Genomic DNA, 17,636 nt, shown 5'->3' on the forward strand with positions numbered 1-17,636 from the left:
AGAGTAGAAAGATAGAATGATACCAGACTGGGTATTTAATCAGATACACCAGACTGGGCAGTATCTGGTGTGTCTAGAGAACGAAGGAAAATAATACTGCTTTATTGAGGAAAGAGGTAGTAACACAGATCGTTTTGGAAGCAAGCTCATATGTCAGATAGTGTCTTTTGGAAGTTTGCAAGCTTGGATTAGTGATCAGCATCAACTACTATTTAAATTTTGTCTCAAAGTCATAGTGGGATATTTGTGACCTACGTGTTATTCCCTGCATGTTCTCAGCTTTATCCTGAGCTCTGACAGGAATAACTTAAATTGGATTGATAGATTTTCTCAGGGTCTAGGGCTGAGAAGTAAATCTTCATTGGATATGCAAGTTTGAAGTTGTAAGTATATATTATCATTAAAGTAGTATAGAAACAAGGATAAAGAGCTACAAAGAGTAGATGTTAACCGTTATGCTGAGAATTATCAGAGGCAGAAAAGAAGAAGCAAGTAATAATTAGAAACAGAAAAACAGAAAGTCTGGAGAGTGTGATTTTTTATACTTCTTTTCATTGATTTTGTTTTGTTTCTAATCTTTCAGAAACACAGGCATCTATGTGCTTATTCCTCATATATATATATACACACATATATGTGTATGTATATATATATATACATACTTCTATAGGGTAGATACATGTAAGTGGATGGCTGGGTGATATATATATGTAGATACATACATACATATATATACATATACATATATATATATATGTATATATATATATATATAATTTGAAATATATATTCCCAGCCCCCAATATATAATTAAAAAGAAAAGTCTGTTGTGACAAGCTACTAAGCATGGATAACTTAGTTATATTTCCTGTGATATCTGATAACACTGACTGAACATATTCAGTGAATTCCTATAGGCATAGAAAAGACTAACACTGACAGTAAGTATACTTTCATGCAGAAGTGGTGAGCAAAGCCACTCCATAGTCTGTAAGCACTTGAATTCTATGCTCTTCATACACTATTTTACTTTTGACACTGAGTCTCATTATAGTCTAGACGGATAGTGAACTTGTAGTCCTGAATTAGTCTCCTGAATGCTAGGGTTCCGGTTATATACCAACTTATATTCTGAGCTATTATTTTGCACACACATTAAGGAAAAGATAGTGAGCTGAAACTTTTTGCCTTATATTTACATGAAGAACTAGAGTGAGTTTTTTTTATATCTCTTTTGTATATGTGGGTTTTGTTTTATAGAAATATCCAGTTAGATTGGTTTGTGTATTCCCTTACTATGAAAAACATTACATGCATTCCTAAATCAGTTTTCAAATTTGAAAAATTATCTAAAAATATGTAACAACTATGTAGAATGAACCTGAACATGGTTTTTATTCTCCTATGACTAACATTCATTTGTTGTATTTTAAAGGGTTGGCATGTATTCAAATGAAAAAAATGAGCTAAGGGGAATTGAATCTGACTCCAGAACATATTTGGACCATGAATACTTTTTTTTTTTTTTTTTTTTTTTTTTTGCTGCATGTGGTGCCATTGAGATAGGGTCTGGCTATATAGCCCAAAATAACTTAAAATTCTCTATGTAGCAAATGGTCACCTTGAATTCCTGATCCTCCTGCTTCCACTTCCAAAGTGCCAGGGTTGCAAGTGCAACCCATGACATCTGGCATAAACCATGTATGTTTAGGTTCAAATAGTCAGACTCTGATCTACTTTCTTTGATATGTGATCTTCTATCAACCTTAATAAGCATAGAGTCTTGTCAAAGTTATCTATGGGTTAAGTCCAGATTCAGTCACAGCCTCTACATGACCTTGGACAAGTCACCTCAGCTCTTTGGACCACAGGGTTGGGACTCACAAAATGAGCAACCAGGCTTGGCATCCCTTATGGATTTAACTGACTTTGCATTTAAATTTGGTACTTTAGCTTTGGTGTCAAAGTGCCAGGAGTTAAACTGAGTTCAACTACTGACCTCTGTTTCAGCATCCTTTCTACCACCCTCACTCATGTCATGGCATCACTGTTGGCAAGGCACATTTCTTTCTTAAACTTTGGACTTAGCAATATGGCTTCCTTTTGACCAATGAGGCATACCACACTTAGGTGCTTGAGCAATGAGACCTATCTAATTATACTTCTGTAACCACCACACTCAGGCTATTCTTCTGGTCTAATGAGGATGAGAGAAAAGCATCTGATTTAGATCCCCAGGTTTGTAAGTAGGAATCAGCTTTCCTAGGCAAATTTCTTTTTTTGTTGTTGTTTTGTTTTTTGGATTTGGTTTTTTTTTCTGGAGACAGGGTTTCTCCCAGGGTATAGCCCTGGCTGTCCTGGAACTCACTCTGTAGACCAGGCTGGCCTCGAACTCAGAAATCTGCCTGCCTAGGCAAATTTCTTAGGCATGAGAAAATTAGTTCATTTTAAGTCATTGACTTTTGGAGTGGTTTGTTACTTGCTGTTACAATAGCAGACGAAAATAGTAAGAACTTGGGGAAAGTGGAAGTGAAAGAGAGACCATGGAGTTCCTGACTCTCTTACAGCAGCACAGGAGAACAACACAGTATCTCCCTTTTCACTTAACTAGCGGCACTAGTTAACAAAACGTAGAGATATGAATTGACTGGCCCTTATTTATTATTTCCACTTACTGGATAGCTTAAAATATTTGACAAAATATATATTTTGTACTTTCTTGCATCAGAGTTCTAAAATTGCTAGATTATCATCAAAGTAACCTATGACTCTATCTTTCAAGCTTTCTACACATATGCTATTATCTGTGGCGTGTGTGTGTGTGTGTGTGTGTGTGTGTGTGTGTGTGTTTGTGTGTGTGTTAGAGAGAGAGACAGAGATCACATGTAATCATTTAGCTATCTTTACTTTGAAAAGGAGGCTGAATTTCATGATGAATTCTGTAAGTAGCATAGTCCCACCAGTTGCAACTATAACAGCATTCTACCCTATCCTCCAAACCATCCCCAGCATGCCTTCTTTACATCACAGGTCATCCGTAGGATAAGGAAAAGGAGGCCAGTATCTTTCTTTGTTATCCTTCAAGCACTCTACCCTCAGAGTGTTCCCTTCTCTTCTCAAACTCAATAAACCTAAAGTAACACAGTTGGGAAAAGTATGGGGAACCCCAATCTAAATAGTATTTTCCAATAAGCTTGTAACATTTCTACCAATATAAAGCCTGTGAGTCTTTGCATGGTTTGATTGTTGGAAAGATGGTGTAGTACACTTCCTATTGTCTAGTAAGGGAGGCCTGTGTTGGTGAACATATAAAAGGCTATGGGTTTGGGTTTTGTTTTTGTTTTTTTGTTTTTTGACAATCAGCAATATCCTAAATGTTCACAGCACTGATATGTTTCCCATTATGGCCTAATACTCTTCGGTGAATTCAAAGTCCCATTCCTTTCACTGAGAGGAAACAACTGGCAACCAGAGATGTAGTTTTGGGAGAACTGGTTCCCTCAGAGCCTACATTTCGCCATGCTGGAACGTAGCATGAGAACTCCCTCTACAGATGTCCCAGGGTTGTCAGTCATCTTTTGCCAAAGGCGTTGTTCTTCTCCACGAGAGTCCATCCAGTCCACAGTCTTTCCCTGGCTTATACCTGAAGAAAGAAAAAGGAAGGACAACATTTCACATAAGGGAGTGGATCTTCTAGAAGATAAGGAACAATCTCTGAGGGGAAGTTTTAAATAGAAATCCTCTTGGCCTCTTCTTAGTTCCCAAATGTAGTGAGGTGTTAAAATGAATCAGTGTTTTGAAGCCCCCATGACTTAACTTCTGCTTAGGTTATGCAGAGAAATCAGAATGACTCTTGATATCTCATTTCTACCCTACCTTGGTATCTTGGCAGAAACTGGTTCGTCTAAACCAAGTTACTGTGAGTTCAGATATAAGGATCTGTATTTCTACCACAACTACTTTTCTGACCCTGGAAATTTTGATTTTACTGATATATGTATCCCTGCATTCCTTAATGTATAAAAAATGCTTTCATGTAGATGGAGCCTTTCTCAGACCAAGTGATATGCCATGGTATATGGCTGGCCTACGATGGAATAAAGAAATTTGAGGTGAATGCATATGCACTCTTAGTGCTAAAGCATTTGGCCATTGCAATATGTCTCCCCACCCAGTTCATAGCCTGTTATATTTTATGAGTTACGTGCTCTCATTGTGTGACAGACTTTTGTGGCCTTGAAAAAAAAACAGTGATCTGATTGGCCTCTGAGAAGTCTATAGGCAATCCTGGGTTATATATGAAACAAGCCGAACAAGCAGTGGGCAGTATCAATCCCCACCCCCAAACCCGTCCCATGGTCCTGCTTTTGTTTCTGCCTCTGGGTTTCTGCCTTCAGTTTCTGCTCTGATTTCCCTTCATGGTAGTCTATAATTTGTGAAGTGAAATAAACCCTTTCCTTTCCAAGTTGTTTTTGAGCATGGTCTCCATTATAGCATCAGAAAGCAAGCTAAGACACATTGCTCATATGAACAACAGTAGGTGTTGTTTGTAGAGAAAATTCAGTTTCCATTCAACTTGATCATAGTTCAGTTGAAGTACTAGACAGTGAAAAGAAATTGTAGTAATGGTGGTCTTAGGAGTCCCTCCTCTCCTATCAAAGTCTGTGCTGTCTTGGAGATCAATATCTGAGAAAAACCTGAGTTGAGAACCAAAAAAGTACTTGAAATTCACTTATTGAAGAGTTTTATATAAAGGGACCAAATATAAATACAGTACTTCTTCAACTTAAAGCCTTAGGATAAAAGGTTACCATAGAAACTCACTGGGGATTACTTTCAGGAGTTAGTTATAGCTCAAATTACATAACAATCTACCACACATTCACAACAGTACTAACCACACCATTGCTCATTCCTAGACACACACCAGCTCCTGCACACCCAGGTCCTTACCACTTCCGGAATTTAAACGGACACCTCCTAGAAAGATGTTGCTGGAAAAGGCTTCCTTGTCCCAGATGGTGAGTTCTAGGCAAGCATTCTTTATATCCTGAGGATACAGGCCACTAAATATGAACGTATGGTTCCACTGAGGATTGACACTCTTTTTGACAACTGCAGTTTTGTGCTTGGTAGCTTTGTTATCATCAGGAAGCAGGTAGCTGTAGAAGGAAACAGTCAGTGGGAAAGTAAGCAAATCAATTTGCCACCTTTGAGCTGTCATTGGAATTTCTCACAATTCTTTGGAACTGCTTGTGAAAGTAATATACATACTTCATGTCCACTTCCTGGTTTTTATAAGCTTAAATAATATTTTATTTGGAGAGATGACTAGTGTCACAATAGTAAAATGCTCTCCTTTCATTTCTGAATACAGTTTCTGCCTTTCCAAACCCTTCCAAACATTTGGTTCTCCATCTGGTAAAGACCCCCAGTGGCGGCCTCTATTGAAAGTTTCTCTTTATATCTTCTAGGTCATCTGTTAGCTGATTTGCAGCCACATTATTGGCAGCTGTTGGCATCTTTCTGCCTCAAATGCGGGGTGTCAGGTTACCTGGTGTACTGGCTGGTTTTGTGTGTCAACTTGACACAGGTTGGAGTTATCACAGAGAAAGGAGCTTCAGTTGGGGAAGTGCCTCCATGAGATCCAGCTGTGGGGCATTTTCTCAATTAGTGATCAAGGAGGGAGGGCCCCTTGTGTGTGGTGCCATCCCTGGGCTGGTATTCTTGGGTTCTATAAGAGAGCTGGCTGAGCAAGCCAGGGGAAGCAAGCAATGGCCTCTGCATCAACTCCTACTTCCTGACCTGCTTGAGTTCTAGTCCTAACTTCCTTTTGTGATCAACTGCAATGGAAAACTGTGATCTGAATTAACCTTTTCCTCCCCAACTTGTTTCTTGGTCATGATGTTTGTGTAGGAATAGAAGCCCTGACTAAGACACCTGGTTCTATGTAAGTTTGCTCCCCTATGTTCAGAACACCTAGAAGTTACTGAACACTAAATGCTTGAGGATCAATTCTCAATCAGTGGGTTTTTCAAAAGGGTTGGTGCGTTCCCCAGTTCTTTGGGGGATACTCCTAAGGACTTTTATATGGAGTTCTTGTTGCTTCCCCAGTGGAATTGAACCCTAGTGGCCTACAGTAATGGCCTTCCCATTAACATATCTTATTAATCCACTTCCCTCTCTCTTTTGCTTCATGGTCTACATTCCTTCACTGGTGTTTCCTGCAAGCTCTTCTTAGTAGACTACCTGCATCCTAGGTCCTCTCTATTGTGTTCAAACTCTAAATTACAAACCTCTTTGTGCCTTCCAGAAACATGGTTTAAGAAAGAAAATGAGTATGCATATGGAATCGGTACATGAGGCAATTACAAAAATATAAGTAAATGGCCAGGAATAAAGAAGGTAACTGTGTCATGTGCCATTCCAATTACTATATTGGTCAGAGCTAGTAAGTAGGTCAGTGACAGAGTACTTGGGTACTCTGGGTTTAATTTCAGAACTACCACCCAAAAGGAAAAAAATAATAAATTAATCAGTAAACACTATCATCTTCCAATCTCCATTCTATATTTATTCTCTTTTAAATCCCTAGATTTTATTGTTACCATCTTAAAGTTTACTTTCTTTCTCTTTCTTTCTTTCTTTCTTTCTTTCTTTCTTTCTTTCTTTCTTTCTTTCTTTCTTTCTTTCTTTCCTTCTTTCTGGTAATTCCATCATTTAAAATCCCTGGTTCTAAATTTGAGCATGCCATATTCCCTTATGCTCTCTTGGAACTTACAGAGTCAGAGAACTAGGTTCTGGCAAATGGGATACTAACAGTATCTCTATGAAAATCTTATGGGAAGCTTCCTACCAGCCCAGATTTGCATAAAACAGCTGAACTTTACATAGCTAGCTGGCCTGATCCATGGGGAAGATGACATAAAAACAAAACAAAACAAAACAAAACATAACAAACCACCTTTTAGGATAGCCCCTGCTCCAGTTGTTCAGGACCCACATGAAGACCAATCTGCACATGTGCTACATATGTGTGGGGAAGCCTAGGTTCAGCCCGTGTATGTTCTTTGGTTGGTGGTTCAGATTCTGAGAACCCCAAGAGTCCAAGTTAGCTTACTCCATTGGTCTTTCTGTGGAGTTCCTATCCCCCTTGGGGTCACCATCCTTCCTCATATTCTTCCATAAGAGTCCCCAAGCTTCATCCACTGCTTGGCTGCATCTGTCTGAGTCAGTTGTTGGGTGGAGCCTCTCACATGGGATATGTTCTTCTAGTTGGACTGCCTTGTCTGGCCTCAGTAAGAGAGGAAGCACCTATCTCACAGAGACTTGAAGTAGCAGGGTGGGGGGATATCCAGGAGGCCCCCACCTACTCAGAGGAGAAGGGCAAGGAGGATGGGGGAAGGATTGTGGGAGGGAATAACTGGGAGGGGGCAGTGAATGGAATGTAAAGTGAATAAGTAAAAATTAAAATAAAATTTGAAAAAAAACTTTTGTCCTGATAATCAGGATGCTTTCATATATGCCTTAGATAGATTATCTTCAGTTATTGTTTACATATAAGACAGAATACATTTCTTAAATCTTTATTATTTATTTTTTATTCTATATATGTATGTGGTGGGGTGGGGGTGGCATTGCCATGGCATGTATGTAGAGGCCAGAAAACAACCTGCAAGAGTCAGATCTAGGTTCTTACCAGGAAGGTTCTAGTTATCAAAACTAGATACCTAGGTTTGGTGGCAAGCCTATTTCCCTTTACTTGCAATCATGTGTGCCCATACATCTTTCTTAAGCCTCAAATATTTCAGTTCACAAGTAGATCATATATAATTATGTAATTTACATAGTTTATAACATCTTATTACCTATGTATCTGTTCTTGTGTCCTTACTGACTCCTTGAAAATATATCTCAGTTTGTTTTGAAGGGTATTTATTTATGTTTGTTTACTTCTTTATTTGCATGTTGTAGTAATTTGTATATGCTTGGCCCAGGGAGTGGCACTATTAGAAGGTGTGGCCTTATTGGGGTAGGTGTGTCATTGTGGGCATGGAATTTAAGACTCCCATCCTAGCTGATTGGAAGTCAGTCTTCCCCTAGCAGCTTTCAGATGAAGATGTAGAATTCTCAGTTCCTCCTGCATCATGCCTGCCCACTGCTATGCACCCATCTTGATGATACTGAACTGAATCGTTGGACCTGTAAGCCAACCCCAATTAAATGTTATCCTTTCCCTTAGTCATGGTGTCTGTTCCCAGTGTAAAATCCTAACTGAGACACATGCGTATGGGTGTTTTTCCTATGTGTATGTCTATGCACCATATCCAAGCAGTGGCTGTGGAGACCAAAAGAGGGTATCCAATCTCGCAAGACAGTAGTTATTGATGGTTATAAGCTGCCATATGGGTATTGGAAATTGAATTTGGGCTCTCTGCAAGAGGTCTCTCCAACTCTTTGGATCATTTTTAAATTAGCTTAATATTTAGGTATCAATAAGAGAATCTACTAGAAAGTTAGTTTAAAAATAGAATGGAATACAGTTCTTTGTTATTCTTGCTGATAAATTCTCAGGAAGAGAATGTAAAAACTGTTCAAACAACATTAAGTCATCCCTAGAAGGCCATCATAGGCAGAACAATATGCTTTCCATAAAAGACAGTAAGGAACAGAGTCCTAAACTTGGTGCTGGGGCTCCTGATGCAAACTGCAGCAGCATGATCCAAAGAAAGTATTTCTTTTATGCTGAGGAATGCAACCCATCAATGGGGAGATTTTAGTCATCTTTTTCTCTTATTACAAGGTTCACCAAACTTAAAATGTATGAGTATAAAGGTATGATTTATTTCCTTGTAGGAAAATTCACCTTCTTGCAGGATCTTACCCCGTGACCCTGGCTGGCCTGAAACTTGCTATATGTAGACCAAAATGAATACACACTTAATCCTCCTGACTTAGTCTCTACAGAACTGAGACTTCAGGCATTACCATCAGGCCTGGATCACTTCAAAAAGGTACCTTCTCTGCCACAAAGACTTATACCATGGCTTGGCCTCATAGGAACTTGCTTTCACTACTGTGTTTCATGGTGCTTTGTGAGGTCAGCTATCATATTTAATTTATTTTTCAAAGTCAGCATCTAATGCTCAGTACATATACATTTGACTATTTGCTTGAATGAATGAAAACATATGCTTTTAGCCTAGGTTCCTCTGATTGCATGAGAAAAATTCTCCAGTAGTCAGAAACAAGGGATATTTGCTATTTGAGTTACCTAGAATGGGCAAGAATATCCATTTAAACGGCAGGATACTCTTTCAAGAAACTACCATTTGCTGTATATGGTAATATGTGTGTGTGTGTGTGCGCGTGCGTGTGTACACATATATGTATATGTATACACACACACACACACACACACACACACACACATATATATATATATAAAATGTAATTATATACCAGGTAGTCCTTGAGCCTCTCTCATCTCTCACATACTCTCAGGGCACATGCTGAATTTTTCTGCATTTTACAATGTTCCCTGAGAGAGCAAACCAGCAAGTATTTAATATTTCGTTTGTTATACCAAATGATAACAGAGGAAAAATAAAAGTCTAATTATACACAGAAAATCATGCTTTTTTACTAAGAAATGTGTCTTCTGGGAAAGTCTTCCAAATTTCAGTGTGATGGGACCTCAAAAAATGTGCTGGAAGCACAGCAAAACCTGGAACACAAACTCCTGTCCATACTGACATTGCTTTAGATGGAAGAGCAAGGACTTAAGGGTAGCTCTTTCATAGTACATCCAATAAGCAGAGTGTGGGCCTCTCACAAGTACCATTGTCTAGTGGCTCATAATTCCCCTCAACACCAGTAAGTGTCATCTGAGATGAGATAAAACAAAATTACCCCTTGACGAAGCTGTCAGAAGTGCCTCCTGATTTTACTGCTGTCAAATTCTTTGCTTCTTTGATGAACACTTCAAGTATTCCCCCAGAAATGGCAGGCGACTCTTTCTTCTTTCCCTTTTTAAAGATCTTCTTTCCTGTAGGAACCATGAGAGAGGAGATGGAGGAGGTTAGAGATTCTACTTTACAATTTACAAAGGACATCTACAAATAACTGCTTTCTTTTTTGACCATCAAGCTTTTTTGTTACCATATATAAATAATATATAATATAAATAAATATATAAATATTTATGAAGGTTTCTATTCTAATAGAATTCTTCTGCATAGGTCTTTCATTTTTGTCTTTCCTGAAAAATAAAGACATAAATAAATTGAAGCAAATAAATAAAATTTTTAATTTTAATTTTAAGTTAAATTTAAATTTTAAATAAATAAATAAAATGGAGAGAAACTTGAAGCAATCCCACTAAAATCAGAGACTAGACTTCAGCAAAGTGGCAGGTTATAAAATCAACTCAAGCAAATCAATAGACTTCCTATACTTAAAGGATAAGCAGGCTGAGAAAGAAATTAGGGAAATGACACCCTTCACAATAGCCACAAACAGTATAAAGTACCTTGGGGTGACTCTTACCAAACATGTGAAAGATCTGTATGACAAGAACTTCAAGACTCTGAAGAAGGAAATGGAAGAAGACCTCAAAAAAAATGGAAAAACCTCCCATGCTCATGGATTGGCAGGATTAATATAGTTAAAATGGCCATTTTGCCAAAAGCAATATACAGATTCAATGCAATACCCATCAAAATCCCAACTCAATTCTTCATAGAGTTAGAAAGAGCAATTCTCAAATTCATCTGGAATAACAAAAAACCCAGGATAGCTAAAACTATTCTCAACAACAAAAGAAAATCTGGGGGAATCAGTATCCCTGACCTCAAGCAATACTACCAAGCAATAGTGTTAAAAACGGCATGGTATTGGTACAGTGACAGGCAGGCGGATCAATGGAACAGGATTGAAGATCCAGAAATGAACCCACACACCTATAGCCACTTGATCCTTGACAAAGGGGCTGAAAACATCCAATGGAAAAAAGATAGTCTTTTCAACAAATGGTGCTGGTTCAACTGGAGGTCAGCATGCAGAAGAATGGGAATTGATCCATCCTTGTCTCCTTGTACTAAGCTCAAATCCAAATGGATCGAGGACCTCCACATAAAGCCAGATACTCTGAAGCTAATAGAAAAGAAACTGGGGAAGACCCTTGAGGACATCAGTACAGGGAGAAAGTTTCTGAACAGAACACCAATAGCGTATGCTCTAAGATCAAGAACTGACAAATGGGACCTCATAAAATTACAAAGTTTCTGTAAAGCAAAGGGCACCATCAAATGGACAAATCGGCAACCAACAAATTGGGAAAAGATCTTCACCAACCCTACATCACTTAGAGGGATAATATCCAAAATATATAAAGAACTCAAGAAGTTAGACCCCAGAAAACCAAATAACCCTATTAAAAATGGGGTACAGAGTTAAACAAAGAATTCTCACCTGAAGAACTTCGGATGGCGGAGAAACATCTTTAAAAATGCTCAACTTCATTAGTCATCAGGGAAATGCAAATCAAAACAACCCTGAGATTTTACCTTACACCAGTCAGAATGGATAAGATTAAAAACTCAGGAGACAGCAGGTGTTGGCGAGGATGTGGAGAAAGAGGAACATTCCTCCACTGCTGGTGGGGTTGCAAATTGGTACACTCTGGAAATCAGTCTGGCGGTTCCTCAGAAAACTGAGCACCTCACTTCCAAAAGATCCTGCTATACCACTCCTGGGCATATACCTAGAGGATTCCCCAGCATGTAATAAGGACATATGCTCCACTATGTTCATAGCAGCCCTATTTATAATAGCCAGAAGCTGGAAAAAACCCAGGTATCCCTCAACAGAAGAATGGATGCAAAAAATGTGGTATATATACACAATGGAGTACTATTCAACCATTAGAAACAATGAATTCATGAAATTCTTAGGCAAATGGATTGAGCTGGAGAAAAATCATGCTAAGTGAGGTAGCCCAGTCTCAAAAGATCAATCATGATATGCACTCACTAATAAGTGGATATTAGCCTGGAAAACTGGAATACCCAAAACATAATCCACACATCAAATGAGGTACAAGAACAATGGAGGAGTGGCACCTGGTTCTGGAAAGACTCAGTGTAGCAGTATAAGGCAAAACCATAACAGGGAAGTTGGAAGGGGTGGGTGGGAGAACAGGGGGAGGAAAGGGGGCTTATGTGACTTTCGGGGAGTGGGGGCCAGAAAAGGGGAAATTATTTGAAATGTAAATAAAAAATATATCAAGTAAAAAAAAGAAAATTTCATATATGTATATAATGCTTCTTGGTTATATCCACCCCTAATCCTCTTCTCAAGTTCCTTCTAGTACCCCTATAATATATTTTGCTCATAAAGTCATTGTCTTTCTTTAATTTTTATTTATTTTCTTTTTTTAAAAAAATTTAACCACAGTCCTGTAAAGCTTCTAAAGGAATAGAATGGAAAAGATCCTTCCTGGTCCACCATCCCATTCTTACTAAGAAAGAGCTATGGTGAAAGCCAGACATAGGTGAGACATTTCTTTGATATATTAAACTAACTTGAAAACGAATAGTCTATAACTCCCATTTTATAAATTGTCAGCTTCAGTCAAGATCAGCTCTAGATTGAGTTAAATTTTGTGGTTGGGAGAAAACTTTTTCACTTCCCATACTTATTCTGATGTAGTAGGTTCAACATGAGCAATAACCACTATATGACTGCCACCTTATTAAATATTGTTTGAAATATCTTACATATATGAACCAATTTAATACTTACAACATTATCTTTAGTACTTTTCTTTCTTTTCTAAAATTATATCATTTCATCTTGCCCTTGCCTCCATCCAAACTCTTCCATACATCCCTTCTTGCTCTCTCTCTCAAATTCATGGTCTCTTTTTTCATTGAGTGTTATTGCATGCATATGTATATATACACATACATATACTCCTTTCTATAACCTGATCAGTCTGAATAATGTTACTTGCTTGTTTTCAGGACTGACCTCTTGGCGTTGCCAAAATGTTTGTGGTAAAGACCATATGCCTCAAGCCGACACAAAGAACTACAGTCACCACTCTTTTGACATAAGAAAACTCAGACCATGAGATGAGTTACTTTTACAGGGAAACACTTTTAAAGTGACCATGAATAGCAAGATAAAGGAAGCCTTCCTAAAATGTTAATGGAAGGAAGAAAAAGACAGAAAAAATCAAATTGATTTCATCTGGGTTTTCCCTGTGCTTTTTGTGTTTTATGCCAGATACTTTACTTTAGACTCTCTGAGTAGCTGTGAATGAATCCATAGAGCAGCTTCCTAGAAATCCCTTCCCTCATATAAGAGCTCTTCCCTAAATTGGGAAAGATTATGTATCTTTTGAACATAATAAATCTCCCCATCAGGGTTGGTTTCTAAGTATGGATTTTTATCATGTATTCTTCTTCTCCACAAACATTATAGTATGTACTCAACTCTCAAAAGACAGTTACTCCAACCCTATTTCATTGTTGTACTGTAACCCTAAACTCAACTTACACAGTTGTAGAAACAGAATGTTATCCTACCTTGATGTTGTCCCACTGGGAATATAGGGTTCTCCTCTGGAGGAATATAACGCAAAACCACAGTTAGCTCTCCTTTGTATTGAAGGCTAATATCAGGAGCCAACTCCACCTTGCCAAGAAGAGATAAGTAAAAGAAAGTTAGAATACTCATATCATCTTGTTAAAAGAGCAACTCAAGACTGCCTGTGTAGGGGTAGAACTGTTCGTTATGTGTTCCCCACCCATATAAATCCAACTAACAAAATTCCTTCTTTTCAGATGACCCTAGCTTGTTGACAAACATTAACCAGTGCATATTGCAACATAATAATATATGTAAGATAATTAAAGTGCAGGGTCATTTTGAAGACTGAACATATATACTGGGGCATACCCACAGCATCATTTTCATTATCCAGCCAATTTCTGCTCAGAAAAGCAAAGTATACTTTAACTCAGTTTAAACTAACCCTACTATCACATCCTTTATTATCCTTTGTAGGGCTGGATTTGTGGAAAGATACTGTATAATTTGGTTTTATCATGGAATATCTTGGTTTCTCCATCTATGGTGATTGAGAGTTTTGCTGGGAATAGTAGTCTGTGCTGGCATTTATGTGTCTGCATGAAATCTATCCAGGATCTTCTAGCTTTCATGGTCTCTGGTGAGAAATCTGGTGTAATTCTGATACGTCTTCCTTTATATGTTATTTGACCTTTTTCTCTTACTGCTTTTAGTATTCTTTCTTTGATTCTTTCTTTGGTGTTTTGGTTATTATGTGAAGGGACATATTTCTGTTCTGGTCCAGCCTGATTTGAGTTCTGTAGGCTTCTTGTATGTTCATGGGCATCTCTCTCTTTAGGTTAGGGGAGTTTTCTTCTATAATTTTGTTGAAGATATTTACTGGCCCTTTAAGTTATAAATCTTCACTCTCTTCTATACCTATAATCTTTAGTTTTGGTTTTCTCATTGTGTCCTGGATTTCCTGGATGTTTTGGGTTATAAGCTTTTTACATTTTGCATTTTCTTTGACTGTTGAGTCAATGCTTTCTATGGTATCTTCAGCACCTGAGATTCTTTCTTCTATGTCTTGTATTCTCTTGTTGATGTTCACATCTATGACTCCTGATTTCTTTCCAATGATTTCTATCTCCAGAGTTGTTTCCCTTTGTGATTTCTTAGTTGCTTCTACTTCCATTTTTATATCCTGGATGGTTTTGTTCTGTTCCTCCACTTGTTTGTTTGTGTTTTCCTGTAATTCTTTAAGGGATTTTTGTGTTTCCTCTTTAAGGGCTTCTGCTTGTTGACCCATGTTCTCCTGTATTTCTTTAAGGGATTTTTGTGTTTCCTTTTAAAGGGCTTCTACCTGTTGACTCATGTTCTCCTGTACTTCTTTCAGGGAGTAATTTATGTCCTTTTTGAAATCCTCTATCAGTATCATGAGATGTGATTTAAAATCCAGACCTTCTTTTTCTGGTGTGTTGGGCTATCCAGGACTTGCTGTTGTAGAACTTGGTTCAGATGGTGCCATGTTCCTTGGTTTCTGTTGGTAATGATCTTGCATTTGCCTTTTGCCATCTGGTTATCTCTGGTGTTTGCTGGTGTTGCTGTCTCTGACTGTGACTTATCTGTCATGCAACCCTCTGTATCTGTGCACCTGCAAGACCCACTCTCTTGTGTTTGTATTTTGGTATGTAGCTCTGTGGCCCTGATCACCTCTTGGTGTAGGTGGAAATCAGAAGACTCCTGTCTCAGGCTGCTTCTCGGCTCTTGTGTCCTCAGGGTTTCTGGCAGTTTCCTCTGAGCAGCAGGGGTGGTCCTACCTGTGCTGTCTGGCCTTTCTGCACTCTTGAGTGGTTAGTTACCTCCCTGTGTCACTTGGATATATTGCAAGGTGGCAGAGGGTGGTCCCAAGCGGGAGACTGAAACTGGAGGTCTTCCTTCAGCCAGAGGTTTCCTGGCGTGATCCTTTGTGCAGCAGGGGTGGTTCTATCTGTGCTGGCTGGTCCCTCTGCACTCCTGGGTGTTTAAGTTGCCTTGGGGATGGTGTGATGTGCCAGAGGATGGACCCAAGCTGGAGACAGAAACCGAAGGGCTTCTGCCAGATAGTTTGGGGGTGGTTCTACTTGTGCAAGCAGACCCCTCCACAGTGCTGGGTGGTTAAGCTGCCTCCCTGCACCAGCTGGGTATGGCGTTGTTCCGGAGGATGGACTCAAGACCCAGGGTAGGGTTCTTATGAGTTGTTTAAAGGTGAGTGCTATGATTGGTCCTAATATAAGCCTTTGTTTGCATAGAATGCTTACTTCTGAAAGTGATAAATTGGACAATGCTCTGATTGGTGCATATGCAGTCCTTTATTTACATAGGAAAATGATGGGGAAAGGAATGGGGAGATTCAGGATCAGGTGTGAGGAGAGATATGAGAGAGGGTCAGAGGGCCAGGAGCCAGAGGGGTTGTGGAATCAGGCACAAATGGAGGATGTGCCAGAGGTCATAGATGTTGGAGTCTCTGAATAGTCAATGGAGATAACCTAAGCTGAGACTCATTTTAGTGGAGATATCCAACCTAAAGAGGCCACCTCCTTTGACTAGACAGGAACCCCAGTGGAGGGATAAGTACAGCAACATACCCATTAATTTTTTGACCCCAAATTTATCTTGTCTACAAGAAAAGTAGTGCGAAAGATGGACCAGAAACTGAGGTAATTACCAACCAACAGCCAGCCTAACTTGAAATTCATCCCACGAGTGAACACCAATCTCTAACACTATTAATGATATTCTTTTATGTGTGTAAACAGGAGACTAGCCTAACTGTCCTCTGAGAGGCTCCAATCAGCAGCTTACTGAAGCAGATGCAATGAGCCACAGTCAAATAATGGACAGAGCTGGAGGACTCTTATAGAAGAGTTGGGGAAAGAATTAAGAGTACTAAAAGGGATGAAAACTCCACAGGACAAATAACAGAGTCAACTAACCTGGGCACATGGGGTTACTAACAGACTGAACAGCCAAACAGCTAGCTTAACAGGGCTGGACCTAGGGTCCCACATATATGTAGCATATGTACAGCTCAGTATCCATGTGGGTCTCCCAACAACCAGGGTAGGGGCTGTCCCTAAAGCTGTTGTCTATCTGAGAAATATGTTCCCCTACTGGACTGTCTTGTCTGGCATAATGGGAAAGGATGTGCCTAGTTCTGCAGAGACTTGATGTGCAAGGGTAGGGGGGACACCTAGGGGAGTACCCTTTCAGAGAAGAAGAGGATGAGGGAATATGGGGATCAGGATGTAAAGTAAATTTAAAAATCCCTTTTAGTGATTCTAACATCATAAAATTTGAGAATTATAGGTAAATGTAAAACGTGATATCTTTTTTTAAATTCGATATATTCTTTATTTACATTTCAAGTGAGTTTCCCTTTCCTGGATCCCTCCTCCCCAAAAGTCCCATAAGCTCTCTTCCTTCCCCCTGTTCCCCCATCCATCCCTTCCCACTTTCCTGTCCTGGTATTCCCTGACACTGCTGCACTGAGCTTTTCTAGGATCGGGGGTCACTCCTTCTTTCTTCTTGGGCATCATTTGATATGTGAATTGTGTCTTGGGTATTCCAAGATTATAGGCTAATATCCATTTATTACTGAGTGCATACCATGAGTGTTCTTTTGAGATTGAGTTACCTCACTTAGGATGATGTTCTCCAGTTCCATCCTTTTGTCTAAGAATTTCATGAATTCATTGTTTCTAATGGCTGAATAGTACTCCATTGTATATATATACCACATTTTTTGCATCCACTCTTCTGTTGAGGGATACCTGAGTTCTTTCCAGCTTCTGGCTATTATAAATAGGGCTGCTATGAACATAGTGGAGCATATATCCTTATTACGTGCTGAGGAATCCTCTGGGTATATGCCCAGGAGTGGTATAGAGGGGTCCTCTGGAAGTATCATTCCCAGTTTTCTGAGGAACCGCCAGACTGACTTCCAGAGTGGTTGTACCAGTTTACAACCCCACCAGCAGTGGAGGAGTGTTCCTCTTTCTCCACATCCTCACCAGCACCTG

General features: G+C 39.1%; 1 protein-coding gene across 2 annotated transcripts in view; it reads right to left on the reverse strand.

Annotated features, from left to right (window-relative positions):
- Positions 1-2,865: 2,865 nt before the first annotated feature.
- The window catches only part of Sytl5 (synaptotagmin like 5), a 91,475-nt gene continuing 76,704 nt past the window's right edge, over positions 2,866-17,636 (reverse strand). For both annotated transcript variants that reach the window (XM_052171228.1, XM_052171227.1), the window contains 4 exons: positions 13,593-13,701; positions 9,913-10,048; positions 4,954-5,162; positions 2,866-3,643 (listed from right to left, as the gene is read on the reverse strand). In XM_052171228.1, the coding sequence (XP_052027188.1) occupies positions 3,501-3,643; positions 4,954-5,162; positions 9,913-10,048; positions 13,593-13,701 (597 nt within the window). In that variant the 3' untranslated portion in view covers positions 2,866-3,500. The remainder of the gene's footprint in view (positions 3,644-4,953; positions 5,163-9,912; positions 10,049-13,592; positions 13,702-17,636) is intronic.

This window comes from Apodemus sylvaticus, chromosome X, assembly GCF_947179515.1.
Source record: "Apodemus sylvaticus chromosome X, mApoSyl1.1, whole genome shotgun sequence".
Lineage (NCBI taxonomy): Eukaryota > Metazoa > Chordata > Mammalia > Rodentia > Muridae > Apodemus > Apodemus sylvaticus.